This window comes from Spermophilus citellus (genome assembly GCF_964194105.1).
Source record: "Spermophilus citellus genome assembly, chromosome: 9".
NCBI lineage: Eukaryota > Metazoa > Chordata > Mammalia > Rodentia > Sciuridae > Spermophilus > Spermophilus citellus.
The window spans coordinates 66,237,348-66,258,214 of record NC_138191.1 but is presented as its reverse complement, the minus strand read 5'-3'; the positions used below and the strand labels follow the sequence as shown (position 1 = coordinate 66,258,214).

Here is a 20,867-nt window from a genome sequence, read left to right as displayed (position 1 = left end):
CCTGAATACTCATGTCTCATTGATTACCAAAAAAGAGTTTATAGGTGAACAAGAAGACTCATTTTGTTAGAACTTTATGTATCTTTACAAAACACAGTGAGTTTTTTTTAAGGAAAAAAATGGATATTATCATTTTCAAAGGTTGATTTTCCTAAATTATAGCAGGAAGGCTAACAACAATGCAGACAAAATCAAACAAGCATTTTCCACACATATGTGTATATGTATTTCACATACCATATGCATGGGTGTGTGCATGTGTGTGCACATGTGTGTTTATAATACCAATTTCCAAAAAAGGGATATTTCTTTCTGTTTTCAGAGAAGACTATTTTTTTCTGCTTTTCCGTACTTAAGTGTTTTACTTAATAAAAACACCCAGTTTGCTCTATCATTTGTCTTAATGAGTTCTGATGTAACCAAATAATATTAGGATATGATTGACAGAATATGATGAAATGTCTTTATGTGTGTTGAGACATGACTTCATACAAAATGAGGGAGTGTGATGACAGTATTGTGCCTGTTGATGGCCTGTGTCAACACTGGGCTTAAGATCCTTCAATACAAGATAACAACATTTTGCAAGAACATACAATTTTTGTTTATTAAATCATTTATTAGAAATACATTCATGCAAAAAGATCAGAAAAGGACTATATCATAAGCAAAAGAATTATTAAAAATGTAAACTGAATATACTCCTTTGGGTGGAGAAGAAGTAGTTCAATTCTTTGCATAATGAATGGGAGATACCTTCTATTAGTGTGTTGTATCACATAAAGTTTAAGTGTCTTAGCTGCAATATTATGCTGAAGACATTTTTCACCATTGAAAGAAATGACATGTCATGTTCATCAAGGGAAAATTGTCATTTCATCTCACCAAAGACTGGACAAATTATCTTTACAGTATATTTAAACTCTTAATATTATTACTTCTATGCAGGGCATGCACATGTAATTACCAGAAAATGTGAGGTAATTCACTTACTCAAAAACAATATATTTGAAAATATATTTAGCTAAGAATAACTTGTATCACTTTCAGTTGCAAAAAACACTTTCTAGAAATAAAAATTCTGTTCTTAACTGCATTCTTACCATGATAGAGTTAAAAGCTAAATACTGAATATGATTCTGTAGTTTAAAATTTTGTAACAAGGGTAACCAGCGGCCACCATCTTGGACAGCTGAAGTAACCACCGCCACTCGCCGACAGATTGCAACAACAAACAGGTGTGTGTCACCCAGCTCAGCCCCCATACATAGGGGGATTTCGCTTAAAATCTCTCCTAGACTTTCAGGGGGAGGGACTATCAGAGTGAGCCTGCATAAAGACTAAAGGAGAGCTAGAGGCACCTGACCCTCAACCCCCCCCCTCCCATCAGCGGCCAAAACAAAACCTGTCTAGCCAGCGCTGGGGAGGGGCAAGCAGAAAAAATCAAAACCATAGAGTGCTGGGGATCCCAAAAGCCAACGGTGTGACCCCGGAGATCCAGGCTGTCTGATTCGCACGGCCTGCCCCGAGGCTACAGAAGGCGTGGCGCCCCAGAGAAGGGGTTAACTAGTCAGCAGGGAATTAAGTGGCTGCGACACGGTGGTATCCCACCAGCCAAGCCCAAGCCTGCACGGAAGCGGTACAGCCCCACCCCCCACAAGGGACACTCCACTAAGGTAACCAGCGGCCACCATCTTGGACAGCTGAAGTATCCACCGCCACTGTCCGACAGATTGCAACAACAAAACAGGCAAAGAGTACAGTTTGAACTGCCGAGAATCATCACTGAGGGGAAATCTGGTCTAGCAGGAGAAACCAAGGCTAGCAGGAGAAACCAGGAGCCTAGAGGCAAGGCCCTCGCGACTGGGCAGCTGTAAACTGCAGGCCCACTGGCGACAGTTCACCCACTGCCCGCGTAACTGGGCGGTAGGAGAACGCCCTCCCGTTGGTGACGGATCACCTGCCCGCGGCCTGTGATACTGGGCGGCTGGAGTCTACCCGCCTGCCACGACCGAGAGCTGAAACCACACAGAGACAGTCCAGTCACACCCCCCCATTAGGGCACCCCGGCAAGGAGACTGGGGCCCGTCATAGCAGAGTAGTGTCGTCACTGGAGCTCGAATGTCGGAATTCCTTCCCAGCGGAATCCACGTTAGCAGTCATACTTCAACAACACAAAGGAGAGACATCAGAGTAATACAGAAACAAAACAAATCTATAGAGGAGAGCAGAAACACGACAATCAAAAAGAGCTGGAAAGTAACGTGGACAACATGAGAAAACAAGGGAAAAAAGGATTACAAACAATGCAAGACTACTCAATTCTACAAGAGGACATAGAAACTTCAGAAACAGGTATAGGGAAAGAACTCGAGGCATACCTAACTCGAATGGAAAGGAATATTAGAGAAGACATGAGACAGCAAGTCCAAGAAATAAAAATATATTTTGAAAATGAATTAAACAAACAAATTCAAATGGCAAAGAACGAGCTCTACCAGGAGATAGAGATATTAAAAAAAAATCAAACAATAATCCTAGAATTACAGGAAACTATAAACCAAATTAAAAACTCAAACGAGAATATTACAAATAGACTTGATCAAGTAGAAGTCAGAACATCAGATAATGAAGACAAGGTTTATCAACTTGAAAAGAATATAGTCAACACAGAAAAGATGCTTAATTCCCACGAGCAATCTATTCAAGAGATATGGGATGTCATAAAAAAACCAAATCTGAGAGTCATAGGGATAGAAGAAGGCACAGAGATTCAAACCAAAGGAATGGACAGCATATTAAATGAAATAATTCTAGAAAACTTCCCAGAGATGAAAGATGGAATGGATTGCCAAATCCGGAAGCCTACAGGACCCCAAACATTCAAAACCATAATAGACCAACCCCAAGACATATAATTATGAAGATAGCCAATGTACAGAACAAGGAGAGAATATTAAAAGCTACGAGAGAAAAGAGGCAGATTACTTTCAGGGGTAAACCAATTAGGTTAATGACAGATTTCTCATCACAAACTTTGAAAGCGAGAAGATCCTGGAATAACGTATTTCAAACGCTGAAAAATAATGGATTCCAACCAAGAATACTATATCCAGCAAAATTGAGCTTCAAATTTGACAATGAAATTAAAATCTTTCACGATAAACAAAAGCTAAAAGAATTTGCAGCAAGAAAACCAGCTCTGCAAAGCATTTTGAACAAAACACTACAAGAAGAGGATGTGAAAAATAGTGCCCAAAACTAACAGCAGGAAGTATCTCAGTAAAGGGGGAGGAAAATAACCAAAAGGCAAAACTAACCAAACTAAAATAAATAAATAAAGAAGCATGACTGGAAATACAAATCATATCTCAATTGTAACCTTAAATGTTAATGGCCTAAACTCACCAATCAAGAGACATAGGCTAGTAAACTGGATCAAAAAAACAAATCCAACAATATGCTGCCTTCAAGAGACTCATATGATAGGAAAAGACATACACAGGCTGAAGGTAAAAGGTTGGGAAAAATCATACCACTCACATGGCCCTCGGAAGCAAGCAGGAGTGGCCATACTCATATCGAATAAAATCAACTTCAAACCTAAGTTAATCAAGAAGGACAAAGAAGGTCACTATATACTGTTAAAAGGAACCATCCACCAACAAGACATAACAATCATCAATTTGTATGCACCCAACAATGGAGCTGCAACGTTCATAAAACAAACTCTCCTCAAGTTCAAGAGTCAAATACACCACAACACAATAATTATGGGTGACTTCAACACACCGCTCTCGCCATTAGACAGATCCTCTACACAAAAACTGAATAAAGAAACTATAAAACTCAACAGCACAATCAATAATCTAGACTTAACCGACATATATAGAATATATCAACCATCATCAAGTGGATACACATTCTTCTCAGCAGCACATGGATCCTACTCAAAGATAGACCATATATTATGCCATAAGACAACTCTTAGTAAATATAAAGGCGTGGAGATAATACCATGCACCATATCTGACCATAATGGAATGAAATTGGAAATCAATGATAAAAGAAGGAAGGAAAAATCCTACATCATATGGAAAATGAACAATATGTTATTGAATGATCAATGGGTTATAGAAGACATAAAGGAGGATATGAAAAAATTCTTATAGTCAAATGATAACACAGACACAACATACCGGAATTTATGGGACACAATGAAAGCAGTTTTAAGAGGGAAATTCATTTCTTGGAGTTCTTACCTCAAAAAAAGAAAAAACCAACAAATAAATGAACTCACACAACACCTCAAAAATCTAGAAAAGGAAGAGGAAAACAACAGCAAATGTAGTAGAAGACAAGAAATAATTAAAATTAGAGCAGAAATCAATGAAATTGAAACAAAAGAAACCATTGAAAAAATAGATAAAACTAAAAGTTGGTTCTTTGAAAAAATAAATAAGATAGACAAGCCCTTAGCCACGCTAACGAAAAGAAGAAGAGAGAGAACTCAAATTACTAACATACGGGATGAAAAAGGCAATATCACAACAGACACTACAGAAATACAGAAGATAATTAGAAAGTATTTTGAAACCCTATATTCTAATAAAATAGAAGATAACGAAGATATCGATAAATTTCTTAAGGCATATGAATTGCCCAGATTGAGACAGGAAGACACACACAATTTAAACAGACCAATAACAAAAGAAGAAATAGAAGAAGCCATCAAAAGACTACCAACTAAGAAAAGCCCTGGACCAGATGGGTATACAGCGGAGTTCTACAAAACCTTCAAAGAAGAATTAATACCAATACTTTTCAAGCTATTTCAAGAAATAGAAAAAGAAGGAGCTCTTCCAAATTCATTCTATGAGGCCAACATCACTTTGATCCCCAAACCAAAGATACTTCAAAGAAAGAAAACTACAGACCAATATGTCTAATGAACTTGGATGCAAAAATTCTCAATAAAATTCTGGCGAATCGAATACAAAAACATATCAGAAAACTTGTGCACCATGATCAAGTAGGATTCATTCCTGGGATGCAAGGATGGTTCAATATACGGAAATCAATAAATGCTATCCACCACATCAATAGACTTAAAGACAAGACCCACATGATCATCTCGATGGATGCAGAAAAAGCATTTGACAAAGTACAGCATCCCTTTATGTTCAAAACACTAGAAAAACTAGGGATAACAGGAACTTACCTCAACATTGTAAAAGCTATCTATGCTAAGCCTCAGGCTAGCATCATTCTGAATGGAGAAAAATTGAAGGCATTCCCTCTAAAATCTGGAACAAGACAGGGATGCCCTCTATCACCACTTCTATTCAATTTAGTTCTCGAAGTACTAGCCAGAGCAATTAGACAGACAAAAGAAATTAAAGGCATAAAAATAGGAAAAGAAGAAATTAAACTATCGCTATTTGCGGATGACATGATAATATACTTAACAGACCCAAAAGAGTCTACAAAGAAGCTGCTAGAGTTAATAAATGAATTCAGCAAAGTGGCAGGTTATAAAATCAACACGCATAAATCAAAGGCATTCCTATATATCAGCAACAAAACTTCTGAAATGGAAATAAGGAAAACCACTCCATTCACAATATCCTCAAAGAAAATAAGATACTTGGGTATCAACCTAACAAAAGAGGTGAAAGATTTATACAATGAAAACTACAGAACCCTAAAGAGAGAGATAGAAGAAGATCTCAGAAGATGGAAAAATGTACCCTGTTCATGGATAGGCAGAACTAACATCATCAAAATGGCGATATTACCCAAAGTTCTCTATAGGTTTAATGCGATGCCAATCAAAATACCAACGGCATTTCTTGTAGAAATAGACAAAGCAATCATGAAATTCATATGGAAAAACAAAAGACCCAGAATAGCAAAAGCAATTCTAAGCAGGAAGTGTGAATCTGGAGGTATAGCGATACCAGAGGTCAAACTGTACTACAAAGCAATAGTAACAAAAACAGCATGGTACTGGTACCAAAACAGGCGGGTGGACCAATGGTACAGAATAGAAGACACAGAGACTAATCCACAAAGTTACAACTATCTTATATTTGATAAAGGGGCTAAAAGCATGCAATGGAGGAAGGATAGCATCTTCAACAAATGGTGCTGGGAAAATTGGAAATCCATATGCAACAAAATGAAATTGAATCCCTTTCTCTCGCCATCCACAAAAATTAACTCAAAATGGATCAGGGAGCTAGATATCAAATCAGAGACACTGCGTCTGATAGAAGAAAAAGTTGGCTACGATCTACAAATTGTGGGGTCGGCCTCCAAATTCCTTAATAGGACACCCATAGCCCAAGAGTTAACAACCAGAATAAACAAATGGGACTTACTTAAACTAAAAAGTTTTTTCTCAGCAAGAGAAACAATAAAAGAGGTAAATAGAGAGCCTACATCCTGGGAACAAATCTTTACCCCCCACACCTCCGATAGAGCCCTAATATCCAGAATGTACAAAGAACTCAAAAAATTAAATAATAAGATAACAAATAACCCAATTAACAAATGGGCCAAGGACCTCAACAGACACTTCTCAGAGGAGGACATACAATCAATCAACAAGTTCATGAAAAAATGCTCACCATCTCTAGCAATCAGAGAAATGCAAATCAAAACCACCCTAAGATACCATCTCACTCCAGTAAGATGGGCAGCCATTATGAAGTCAAACAACAACAAGTGTTGGCGGGGATGTGGGGAAAAAGGTACACTTGTACACTGCTGGTGGGGCTGCAAAATGGTGAGGCCAATTTGGAAAGCAGTATGGAGATTCCTGGGAAAGCTGGGAATGGAACCACCATTTGACCCAGCTATTGCACTTCTCGGACTATTCCCTGAGGACCTTAAAAGAGCGCACTATAGGGATACGGCTGCATCAATGATTATAGCGGCACAATTCACAATAGCTAGACTGTGGAACCAACCTAGATGCCCCTCAATAGATGAATGGATAAAAAAAAATGTGGCATCTATACACAATGGAATATTATGCAGCACTAAGAAATGACAAAATCATAGAATTTGCAGGGAAATGGATGGCATTAGAGCAGATTATGCTAAGTGAAGCTAGCCAAGCCCTAAAAAACAAATGCCAAATGTCTGCTTTGATATAAAGAGAACAACTAAGAACAGAACAGGAAGGAAGAGCATGTGGAAAAGACTACAGTAAACAAAGACGAATGGGGGGAGAGAAACGGAGAGAGAAGGGAAAGCATATGGAAATGGTAGGAGACCTTCAAGGATACATAAAATTATAAGAGGCTATGAGGGGCAAGGGGGAGGGAAAAAAAAAGGGAGAGAATTGAACAACAGCAGGGGAGATAGAGAGGGAAGTTGGGAGGGGAGGGGAGGGGAGGGGGGATAGTAGGGGTTAGGAAAGGTAGCAGAATACAACAGACACTAATATGGCATTATGTAAAAATGTGAATATGTAACAGATGTGATTCTGCAATCTATATTTGGGGTGAAAATGGGAGTTCAAAACACAATTTGAGTCTAATGTATGAAAGATGATATATCATGAGCTATGTAATGCTTTAAATAATCAATAAAAAATTAAAAAAAAATTGTGTAACAATATTCTAATATCATTTAATTTTATTTTTTCAATCCACAGAGTAAAAATGAAGAAATACAAATAATTGGACTGAATATAACCCTGAAAACTAGATATAATGAAGTTTCAGTGTCAAAACTCACTATCTTGATTGTTTTTAATATAACAGACCAGTTTACAAATATTCTATCTTTATTCAGAAGCAACTCTAATTGCTCTTTCTTGGAGCAATCCTCCAATGATTAAATTAAACATATATATGTCTCCTAAGACTTAATTCTTTACTACATATTATACTACAAAATATACTTGTTAACAACTTATATTCAAATTAAACACTAACAAATTATAAAAATTTCATAATTAGATATTTTAATATGTATTTTTTAAAATCATATTTAAAATATCTACATATGTTCATATAATGTTACTTCCTTATAAAAATCAATAAAGATTTAAGAAAATGTAATTATATTCTTGCAGGTGATGGTGGGTTTTCTTAAATCTGAATGCTCTCTCAGTAAGGTTATCTTATATATATGCGATGTATATATATATATATATATATATATATATATATATATATATATATATATAATTTGTTGTATACCATCATTAGTAAATAGCATTAGAAATAAAATTTGAAAACTTACTCTTTCTCCTTCAGGTCCAACTTGTCCTGCTTCTCCAGGAGAGCCAATGAAACCCTTAAAACATGAAAATAATATTTGTATTATTTCATCTCAATATTTACTCCATTAAGATTTCTAAACAGAAGTACTTTTAATTTTACTTATAGTAGTACAGAAGAGTAAGATTTAAAGGTATTAAAGTATAAATAATTTTCTCTCAGTTGCTTTTCTTCCAAAAATTACAGGTCAATCTTTACATTAAAAAAATGTAGAAAACTGAAGACACGGCAGTTAATAAAAATAAAAAGACCAAATTCTTTCCTCCACTGAATTTTATGGTGGGCAGGGAGAAAAAAATACATACACACACACACACACACACACACACACATATACTAAAATGTAAAGTAGAAGGTAGGTATCAAAAGACTGTAAGAAGAGGCAGAAGAGATCCATTATAATATGAAAGGAGGTAAGGCAATCAAGGAAGGATTCAAAGGAGGCTGGCACTTGAGATTGGTCTACAATATAAGTAAAATCTTGATAAGTACAGGATGATGACAGCAGAGGATTGCTCCAAGAAAGAGGGTCTTTGTTAATGGTAATAAACACAGTGTTTATAAATGATAACTGATTTTTTTGTGTGTAATGCTTCAAAAAAGACAAGGACCCATTCTGACCTCATGAAGTTTTTAATGTGGTTTGAGAAACAAAGGATACATATAAATAACAACACAAGATACTATGTTCTAACATATCTTAGTTATACCTGTAGCAGATAGTCTATTTCATCAATTTTATAATGTATACTGTAGGTAGTTTGCAGCTAGATTAAATAGTATTAAATGTCAAGATAAAAATTTATGACTTTATATTTTAGATAAATGGAAGCTAAGGACTTTGTGAGAGTAGTGCACTAATGTCAAAAAGTATTTCTAAAATATTAATCTGTTCATTAACACAGAATGTATCCAGGACAAGAAACACTTATTGTAGGAAAACCTGTTAGAATGCTCTTGCTCTTTCTATGGTCCATGTTTGAAGAATTAAGTGTTTAGATTACTGATTCAACTAGCATTATTTTAACATCCATTGTGTGCCAGGTGCTGGGATTTTAAATAAGAATGTGAGGCCTGGGGTTGTGGCTCAGTGGCAGAGTGCTTGCCTCGCACATGTGAGGTACTGGGTTTGATCCTTAGCACCACATAAAAATAAAAATTAAAAAATAAAGATATTTTTAAAAAGAATGTGAAAATAATTACCCTCAAAAAAGAGTATAATACAAATAAATAATTATAATATCATGATAATTGTGACATGATTATGTAACAGGTGATATGATAAATACAAGACACAATGAAAACTATGGAAGTAGAATGGCCAGCTCTGCCTAAAGAGAAAATTAAGGTTGTTTTATTGAGGAGGCAACATTTGAGCTGAGTCTTGAAGAAATGGAAAGGTATGGCTAATATAATATGCTATCAGTCAAAATACTGGAATGAAATGACACAGCATGTATAATGACTTGCAACTAGTTAGTTCTATGTGGTTAGTGGACAAGAGGATAGATTGGAAAAGGTAACAATGGTCCATCAGGAAAGGTCTTTTATACATGACAGAGAATTTGGAATTTATACTGTGAGTAATTAAAAAATAGATATGGTTTTTGTCTAAACAAAATGCAGTTTTTAAAAGTCACTTGGATTTCAGTGGTCAACAGATCTTATCTGTTTTTAAGGATCAAGGCAAAGATGACTTTAAGGTTTATGGCTGGATTAACCCCCAAATGGTAAGCACTGAAGAAACATAAAAAGCAAACAAGGAAGGTGGTTTTGTAGAAAAGATGAGTTTTGTTAGTCACTTTGAGTTTGTGGTCATGCTGGAACATAAGTGTAATTATCTTAACAGAAAATTAGAGACATGGGACTCATAAAAAGAGTCCATAGAGATTTAAAAGATTTGAAGGACAAATATGTCTGAAGCCTAGAAGGTAGATTAGAGCTCCGAGGAGAAAACAAAGAGAATAATCATCACTGACTTGAGAGAGGATGAAATGCAGATAGAAGAAGAATAGTTTTAGGATACAGAGGAAAGACAAGGTACAAAAGAACTTGAAGCAGAAACACAGGAGACCATTTTTGCTAGGTTATACATAAAGCCTACTTATTCTGAACTAGAGAATGGATGACTTTTCAGAGTAAATGTTCTGCAATGCTAAACACTAAAGAATTAAATAAGTAAATGTCATTTGTACACTCATACATTATTCACAGCATTATTCACACAGTTAGCATTATTCACAATAGTCAAAAGGTAGAAGCTGCCCAAATGTTCATCAACAGATGAACAGATAAACAAAATGTGATATACACATACAATGGAATAAATACTGTGTTTAAGCCTTAAAAAGGAAGCAATTCTGAGACATGCCATAACACAGATGAACCTTGATGACCATTATGCTAAGTGAAACAAGACAATCAAAAGGACAGATATTATTTAGGCACTTGTTTCCATTAGGTACGTAAAATAGTAAAAGTTTTAGAGAGAATAAGTAGAAGACCAGGGTTGGGGTTGAGGTGGGGGTACTTATTAATGGGTTCAGAATTTCAATTTGGGAAGTATAACAGTTCTGAGATGGATAGCAGTGGTGGCTGCACAACAACGTGAATGAATTTTATGCCATTGACTGTTCACTTAAAAATGGTTAAAATGGCAAATTTTATGTTGTGTTATTTTACCATAATTTTAAAAATTAAAAATAGAAAATGTCTTAGGAATCATTTCTAAGTAGCTTGGAATAAAAATTTTACAACGGATTTAGTTCCTGAGGAACAGAACTAGCTAAATGTTGTCAAAGCAGGAGGAATATTTTTTTTTAAAAAAAGGCAAAAACACACATAAAATTATCTTATGTACTACAGATTGTATGAAGAAGCAAAAAATAATAAAAAATTAGTTCCTTTCTATTTAACTTTAATAAAATAAAACATCTATAATTTGCTTACTTGACAGCCAAGCAGCTGGAGAATGGGAATGTTTCTTTTAAAATAAGAACACAAAAGCACTTGGTATTATCATGACAAAATCTGTTAGCTTTAATTATCAGTTACAGTTGACTGATTGTAAACAGATAAATTTTATTTTAATGTACTTTTGTTTTGGTTATAAATAAAATAAATAGACATCCTAATGGATGCATCTATCATAAACTTTTAAATAACTGAGAACATAGAGTTTAAAAGTCAGACTTCAGTTCAACATAGCCTATGCAGAGCATAAATATAAAACTGATAATTAAATATTTTAAAGGGAACAATGCTATGAGTACCCACCAAAGAAATCACACAAAGTTGTGGTCATTCTCAAAATACCACCACTAAACTAGAGGTGTGTAATGCAACAAATAATATCTATTTTTAAAAACCTGGTATAGTTTTGATCTTAAATGTTCCTGAAAATCCATGTGTTAAGGCTTGGTCCCTTGGGTGATATTATTAGGAGGAGTGGAACTTTTCAGAGGTAGAGCCTAGTGAGAGGACCCAAGTCACTGAGAGCATGAGGATTGTTGGACCCCGGTCCCTTTCTTTCTTTTTTGCTTCTTGGCTCATGATGTAGTTTTATTCCATTATATATTGCCATGATATATAGACTCACCATAGGCCCAAAGTGATGAGGCCAATTGATCATGGACTAAAATATCCACAAAATAAACTGTTTTCCTCTTCATATGTTGCTTATCTCAGGTATTTTATTATAATAACAGAAAGTTGACTAAAACAATAATAATATGTATTTTTTTGCTTTTAAAGGTGGTAGATTCAGAGAGTGAGAATTTTGTGTCACCAGCAGGACCAATAAGAAGGTCAGTTGAAGTCATACATACTTTTACTATTTGAGGCACTTTGCATATTATAACACAAAAAAATGCCAAAGGAGGGTTTAAAATTTTATGGTCTGTTTTAAATGTTTACATTTAATATAGTAATTCTCTTAAAAACAAAAATACAGTCAAACAACTACCAGTAAAAAGATAGTATATTATGTGACTCACAAAAATGTTCATTCACAATGAATAACATGTAGTATTATTGTCCAGCAACAGGAAACAAATTAAAAGAAAAAATATTACAATCCTATAAGTACATTACTGTGATTTTTGTCTTTTTAACCAGATTTGAAGTTTGTGTCAAAAGTCTACATTTGAGACCTTTTGTAAATAAATGTGAAATGCCCTCCAGATTTCATCAGCATTCTCAAAGAGCAAATTTTCAAGATAAAATAAAATATAAATTGTGGAAATGTCTTCATAATGTGTAAATTTCTATATAAATGATACTTAGTCATTATTTTATTACAATTTCCTAAAATGACTAATTACATACTTAAATCAATAATAAAAAAGAGTAGATATGATTTGAAAAATATATCTATGAAGCTGATTGTCAAAACCTAAAAGTACAATTTAAAGTATTACAGCTTACACAAGAATTTTCAATACAAATGGGAAAAAAATCAACAAGAAAAAATGTATAATGCAGTATAAAAATGGTATAAAAAAGAACTTATACAGTTATATGAATCACTGAAGCAAGATGAAAAAATGCAGTAACAATAAGCAGTACAGTATATACTCAAAATGTGTACAAGACACACATTAGCTCATGCACAAAAGAAACTCTCAAATTCAAATAATCAATATAGAATCTACATAGGAAGTGCATGCCCTGTGCTAGGCACTGGGCTTTATTTAAGAATGCTAATCTTATTTAATTCTTACAACTAAGTTTCATTATCACAAATTCCTAAGAAAAATGAAGCACAGAAGGGCTGAATGACATCTGAAAACACAAAGCTACTAGAAAAAAACACGTGGCCTAACTGAACAGCCCATGTTCTTAATCACAAATCCCTTCTTGCTTCCCAAATCCAACTAGCCATGTGATTTCAGTACAATTTTTACTGAAAAATGCATAAATTTCCCCATTATATTTTTATATATTGCAAGAATAAAGAAAATGGTATAGAGGAAACAGCAGAGATAAAGGTAGCTTGGCTCTAGGTCTAGTAAGCAATAACTGCCAAAGTTAAGCTCCTTAGCATGCTATTTTTCTCTTTGTAAAATAGAGATGGTAGTTCTGTTTTCCTACTTTGCAGGGCTGATGGAAAAATAAAGAAGAAAACACATATGAAAGTATTTTAAAAAGTTTAATATTTTTAAAGATGTAAAACATCATTATTTAAAGGCTTTATGCCTATTTCTAAAATGCAGTATTGATAATAAAAGAAACATAAGTAGGCTTAGGAAAATACCTGGCTATTTAAAATAAAGAATTTTTAAAAACAAAAATTTAATTTATTTTTTAATTATCATAGAACCATCTTTGATTTTAAGTTGTAGCACACAACATATATCATAACAACATTTTTTGTACTCTCTTAATGATTAAAAGTGGCTAACATTTCATTTAATGGTTTGGAAGTAGATGGGATGTTCAAAATAAAATAAGCTTATTTCCTTCTTTATAGATGTTTCCTTACCCCTTACAATTTTTGCAAGGTAAACTTACTTTCACCTTGATTCTCTCCAACTTTTCAATTTTTTTCATGATGACTTTTTAGTTTTGTGTATGTTCATATATAAACAATAGTACAAATGTTTATAAAGCACATTCTAACATGTCAGATATTAGGATAAGAACTGGAAATTAATAGAAAATAACAATGCAAAACCTAGTACTATCAGACTCTTTTCTGTGGCATAAAAGCGAAACAGTAAGCATATTCTTTTCAGACTAAGCTTGCATTAAATTCAAACCTACTAAAATAAGGCATAAAAATGGTAAATACTTGGTGTATTTCATTCTACTTTTAGTCAAACACACTTAACAAAATGATGAAAATGCTTACTTACTCGTATACCTTTAGGACCTGGATTACCTTCTGGTCCAGCTAAACCCTAATGTGAACAAAAGACATTGTCATCATACTATAATACTTTCAAAAATTTATTAACAAAAAGATTAATAAAAATATAAACGCTATCATTTAAATATTATAAAATTCAGACTTTCTATTTGGAAAACTCTAATGAAAATTACAAATGTGCAAGGAATATCAGTACCAAAAGAGTCTTTGAATATAATGTATACACAAATATATTTTAGTTATCTAAATATAATACATTAATATATATTATCAGATAAAAATTTTTTCACTGAAGTATTTCTCATTTCTATACTGTTTTAAAACACTTCAAGTTAACTTACTCTAAAAGATATCCCCATACATTTTAAAAGATAAATACATTTTAAATTTTAAATCAATGTCCATATGCTGAAGTATTCATATTTTATATTTCTCAGACAACATATATCATCTCTTAATCATAGCAGTATAATGTATAATACCTCTAGTTATTTCTGAAGGCATAACAATGGACTTTGTTAAAATAGATTGTTTTTTAGATTTATTATTCCCTTCATTCCTAAGAATACAAAAAAGATAACAAATGTAGACTTCTACATTTAATTAATTAATTTTATTTATTTTTTATTTTTTTTAATATTTATTTTTTTTTTAGTTCTCGGCAGACACAACATCTTTTGTTTGTATGTGATGCTGAGGATAGAACCCGGGCCACACGCATGCCAGGTGAGCGCGATACCGCTTGAGCCACATCCCCAGCCCAATTAATTAATTTTAGAAATAATCAGTTCTTGAAAGCCTAGGAAGGAAAACTTGCTCTATTATTAGTCACATTAAGAAGTTAGGGAAAGTTATGAAATTAGAGGGAAATACATATGAAATGATTAAATAAATTTCCAAAGCAGTATAACAAAAGAATTGAATTCAATTTAGATAAAAATATTTGATAGTGGCAACTATTTCCCAGGTTTTTGTAACTGTGTAATTAAAAAATAATGCTTATAATGGACAGTCTTAAAACTAAAACCTCTTTCTTTTACTTCATTTTGGTCAATGGCATGAAGCTGTTTTAAGAACTTATTAGACTCTTGGGCATTTTAATTTTGAAGGTTCCACTGCACAATCACATTAAACATGATTAAAAGCCCCACTCCCATTTCAAACAAAACTTTCAATGTAAAATTTTTGAAAAAAATGTACAACTTTGATTTTTAAATTATTTCTCTTTCATGATTTAATAAAAGTAAACCTACTGTCATTTGAACATTAACTCTCAAAATCAGAACATACAATGTATTCACCAAGAGAAATATAAAAGGAGAAATGTAAATATAGTTACTGCACCTGCCTGCCAGGGTAACCAGGTGAACCAATATTACCAGTCCCTCCTGGAATTCCCTGAAATGAGAAATGAAATAAATAAAACAATATAACCAAGCCAATGGAGTCCAAAAGAAACAAATTTGGTGCATTTATAATAGATAAGTTTGGAAAGAACTTTTCCACATTAAATTATTGAATCTTGAATATTTTTTATCTGACTTAAATCAACTGTTTGAAAGAAAATGAACCAAAATTGCTAAATAAAAATAGGAGACAGTTTAGTTTAGGGTCCTGAATGAGATGCTGATAATTAATAATTATAAATCTAGAACAGAAAAAATCTAGTGCTACATTTATTTGAGATAAGGAGCTGGTGTATTTTTAATAATCAGTATCTTTTTGGATTAAATTCCTTCAGGTTTCCATCACACTGCAAGACTCCTTAACAGTCTGAACATTAGTCCCAGAAGACTAAGAGAGACAGTGAACCCCAAAATCCAATCTTTTCTTTCCTAAGATAAAAATAATCTTACAGCATGTCTAAGTAAATAGGTGTGAAATAATAAACACCTTTATTGTGATATAAGTCTACCTGAAATCCACAGAATGAACTTGAATGGTGCTATGGACTGAATGTTTGTGTGCCTCCAAATTCACATGTGAAAATCCTAATCCTAATGATCATGACTAATACATGTATACTAAGGATACACAGCATATTAAGAGGTGGGTCTTTGGGGTGGTAAGTAGGTCATGTGGGTAAAGCCTTCATTAAAAGGATTAATGCCCTTATAAAATACCAAACAGTTGCCCTTTCTACCTTGTAAGGATACAGAAAGTTAGTAGTCTGTAACCTAGAAGAAGCCCTCTCCTAAATCCGACCATGAAATCATGCTGATCTCAGACATTCAGCCTCCAGAATTTTTGGCATTCTATTTTAGCAGCCCAAACTTATTTAGATACATAGCAAATTAATTTAGAATGTACAACATTGTATTCTTAATTTAAAACAAGATTTGCTCAAGGAAAGCTGATAGAGACTTCAAGGGATAAAAAAGGAAACCCGGTGTAGAACTGCATTTTCTTTTATTGATAGATCATTTATTCATTCATCAGCCTATTCAGAATTTAAGTCTATCAAATAATTCTTGAAATGAGGAAATGCTAGGAGAATGTATGTTGAGTTGCCTTTATGCTGAGTTGATGACAACAATGGTAAGTTTTCTAGATTCCTTATTTATGATGTAAAATTCATTGTTTATGAAAGAAGTGTTTTTCATACCAGCACTTTTACTAGCACTTTGTCCCCCTGTTCTTAGGTAGACCTTCAGTTTAAATACTGACACATTAAAACTTCTAAAAACTTAGAAAATCTAAAGAAAGAACAAACTAAGGAAAAGGCAATGGGAAATCATAATTTCAAGTATTATTTTTCTCATAATACTTCTTTCACATTTTTTTCCTCATTTTCTTCTTCATGTCCCCTTCCCTTCCCTTAACCAAACAATTACAATTTACTAAGTCCTTTTAATTTGCCAAGCAACTTACACCTGCTTTACATCTATGAGATAAGATACTATTTTTCCCATTCCACATCTAATGAAACTGAGCACTTATGACAATGGCCAATTTCCTGGCCTATGAATAAACACTTTCTGGGGATTACAGAATAAAGTGATTTTTATTTTATAATGTTCAAAACTCTGTAGGGTTGAAATTATAATCCCTACAATAAAGATGAGAAAAAGTGAGACATAAAGTGTTAAAGTCACCAGTGGAAGGACACACAGCTAGTTAGTGGGAAATGAGAATCTAAATCAACAATTCTGATTCCAGAGACCACCATGCAAGGCTGCCTCCCTAGTTTGAGTGTGAAATGCAAATAATTTCTAATACTAGTCTAAGGAAAATCTTCTAATTATAAGAGATTTGTTCCACCATCTTTATAACTGCCTTCCTTTATGCTCTATACAATTAGGAAATATACAGGCCTATATCTAGACATTCTCAAAACCTTATATTTGGGTATGCCAATAGAAAAGAGACAAACAAATTCAAAAGACTGCTTTTATTTTGTAGATCACTATTGATCCAGTGAAGGCTAATCATCAGCCCCCTTTCCCATTCCTTTCCTAGCCAAATTAGGTCAATTGACATTGATAAAAGGCTAATTGGTAATGGGACATAAATGAAATCTGATTTTGAATGAATTTTCACATGTAAGCACTAATACATTCCAGTCACATGGAGAAAAAATACAAAAGAATTCTACATCATGTCTATGTTCTGCTATGCTATAATAGCATTAAACAGAAAACAAGGAAATTTTCTGCAGTATTTATAAGGTATAAACATATTCCAAGCTAATCACACCCTAAAATCACTGCAACAACCATAGAAACCCAAAAGATTACCATGACTTAGTTTACTCTGCACTCAAAAAGAGATTTTTTTAAAAGTTGCCTTACTCATATCTGTAGATTGGATGGAAGAACATACAGTAGTATTACTAGTCCCTTGAGAAATTAGGATTAGGAAATTAGGAAACCCACCCATTAACACTTCTCACTCTAAGCATTAAAATACCTGTGTTGAGTTGATCAGATTTCATTCAAAATTTCAGTACTGCTATGTCTATATCTCAATTTCCTCATTAATAAAATAAGAATAACCAGAGAACACCACGGGAGCTCAGGCCTGGCCCAGATCTGCCCACACCGACCTGTGAGGGACCCAAGCTCACAGTAGTCACTGGTCCATCCTGCCACCAGAGACACCTGCCTGAGCTCCTCCGACACAGTACTACCTCTTCATACTAGCAGACCACCGCAGGAGCTCAAGCCCAGCCTAGATCCACCCATACCAATATATGTGGGATCCAGGCCCAGGGTAAGTCAGAGTTCACCACCACCTCCCTCACACAACTGGCAGCCCAAGCCTAACCCACTTCCATCTTGGGACACTGCAGGCATCACCATAGCTTTCCCCACGCAGTAGCCTCTACCTTTGTAACAATAGACAGGGGCTATAGAAGCAGCTGCATTTCAGACCAGGCATGCCAAAGACAGTGTAAAGCCCACCCTTTCAGCCCCATCTCTGTAAGACACTGCATCCTTCTTGGGGCACCTTCACTATTATATCAAGTTACCTCAGCTATTGCCACCACCACCTTTAGTTGCAGTAGCATATATTGAGGGGCACCAGCAGGATCTGGAAGCTCAACATCATGGTAAGGTACAGATAATCTGCAGGGGAACTACAAGAATGTAGGGTAGAAACTATAATATATCAGATCCACACTGCAAGAAAGGAAGACAAAGAGACAACATAAAAAACAAGGGAGAAAAGTACCCCAAACAAACCAGGACACCACAATAACAGAACCCATGGATAGCAAAGTTGATGAAATGTCAGAGAAGGACTTCAGAAGGTTCATAATTTAAATGATCTGTGAATTAAAGAATGACCTAAATGAGCAAATACAGGCAAAAATTGATCACTCCAACAAAGAGATAAGAGAGCAAACATAGGTAGCAAAAGATTACTTCAAGAATGAGACAGAGACTCTGAAAAAAAAAAGTCAGAAATCCTTGAAATTAAGAAAACAATAAACCAAATAAAAAAACTCAATAGAAAGCATAACCAACAGACTAGATCATTGGAAGAAAAAATGTCAGATAATGAAGACAAAGTATATGGTGTGGAAAATAAAGTTGACCACACAGTGAAGATAGTAAGAAAGCATGAACAGAACATCCAAGAATTATGGGATAGCATTAAAAGACCAAATATAAGAGTTATTGGGATAGAGGAAGGCACAGTATTTCAAGCCTAAGGAATGCATAATCTCTTCAATGAGATAATAAGTTCCCAAGAATGAAGCATGAATTGGAAAACCGAATACAAGAGGCTTACAGGACACCAAATCTACAAAATTACAACAGATCTACATCAAGGCACATTATAATGAAAATGCCTAGCATACAGAATAAAGAAAGAATCTTAAAAGGTGCAAGAAAGAGGAATAACATATAGGGGGAGACCAATCTGTACCTCAGCAAATTTTTCAACCCAGACAGGAGAACATGGAACAACATATACCAAGCTCTGAAAGAAAATGGATGCCAACCAAGAATCTTATATCCAGCAAAATTAAGCTTTAGATTTGATGATGAAATTAAAAACCTTCCATGATAAACAAAAGTTAAAACAATTTACAACTGGAAAGCCTGCACTACAGAACATCTTCGGTAAAATATTCCATGAATAGGAAATGAAAAACAATGATGAAAATCAGCAGAGGGAGGTATTACACTAAAGGAAAAACTAATCAGAGGAGATACCAAGTCAAGTTAAATACCAAAAATAAACAAAAATGACTGGGAATACAAATCATGTCTCAATAATAACCCTGAATGTTAGTGACCTAAACTCAGCAATCAAAAGACATACACTAGCATATTGGATCAAAAAAAAAAAAAAAAAAAGACCCAACAGTATGCTGCCTCCAAGAGACTCATCTCATAGGAAAAGACAACTACTGACTGAAGGTGAAATGTTGGGTAAAATCATACCACTCACATGAACTGCGGAAGCAAGCAGGGGTTTTCATCCTCATATTAAATAAAATAGACTTCAACCTAAAGTTAATCAAAAGGGTTAAAGGAGGACACTACATACTACTAAAAAAAAACCATATGCCAACAGACATAACAATTATAAATATATATGCCCCAAACTATGGAGCATCTACGTTCATTAAACAAACTCTTCTCAAGTTCAAGAGTCAAATAGACCACAACAAATAATTAATTTTGGGTGACTTTAACTAACCTCTTTCACCACTTGATAGATCTTTCAAACAAAATCTGAACAAAGAAGAATATAACTCAATAATACAATAAATATCTTAAGAATTAAATGACACATATAGACTATTTCATTCTTCGACAAGCAAATACACTTTCTTCTCAGCAGGACATGGATCCTTCTCTAATATAGACCATATATTATGTCACAAAGCAGCTCATAGCAAATATAAAAAATTAGAGATACTACCATGTATTCTATCAGATCATAATGGAATGAAATTAGAAATCTATGATAAAATAAGAAATAAAAGCTACTCCAACACCTGGAGACTAAATAATATGCTACTGAATGAACAATAGGTTGCAGATGACATCAAGGAGGAGATTTAAAAAAATTTTAGAGGTGAATGAGAATACAGATAGAACATATAAAAAATCTCTGGGACACTATGAAGGCAGTTCTAAGAGGAAAGTTCCTTGCATGGAGTTCATTCCTTAAAAGATGAAAAAGTCAACAAATAAATGACTTAACATTATTTCTAAAAGCCCTAGAAAAAGAAGAACAAA

The 20,867-nt window shown here is 34.0% G+C and overlaps 1 protein-coding gene across 1 annotated transcript in view; it reads right to left on the bottom strand.

The window, feature by feature from the left end:
* Positions 1-20,867, bottom strand: part of COL24A1 (collagen type XXIV alpha 1 chain) — a 421,320-nt gene that overhangs the window by 313,534 nt on the left and 86,919 nt on the right. The window contains exons 11-13 of the mRNA XM_081305079.1: positions 15,511-15,564; positions 14,153-14,197; positions 8,260-8,313 (exon numbers count right to left, since the gene is read on the bottom strand). Coding sequence (XP_081161205.1) covers positions 8,260-8,313; positions 14,153-14,197; positions 15,511-15,564 — 153 coding nt within the window. The remainder of the gene's footprint in view (positions 1-8,259; positions 8,314-14,152; positions 14,198-15,510; positions 15,565-20,867) is intronic.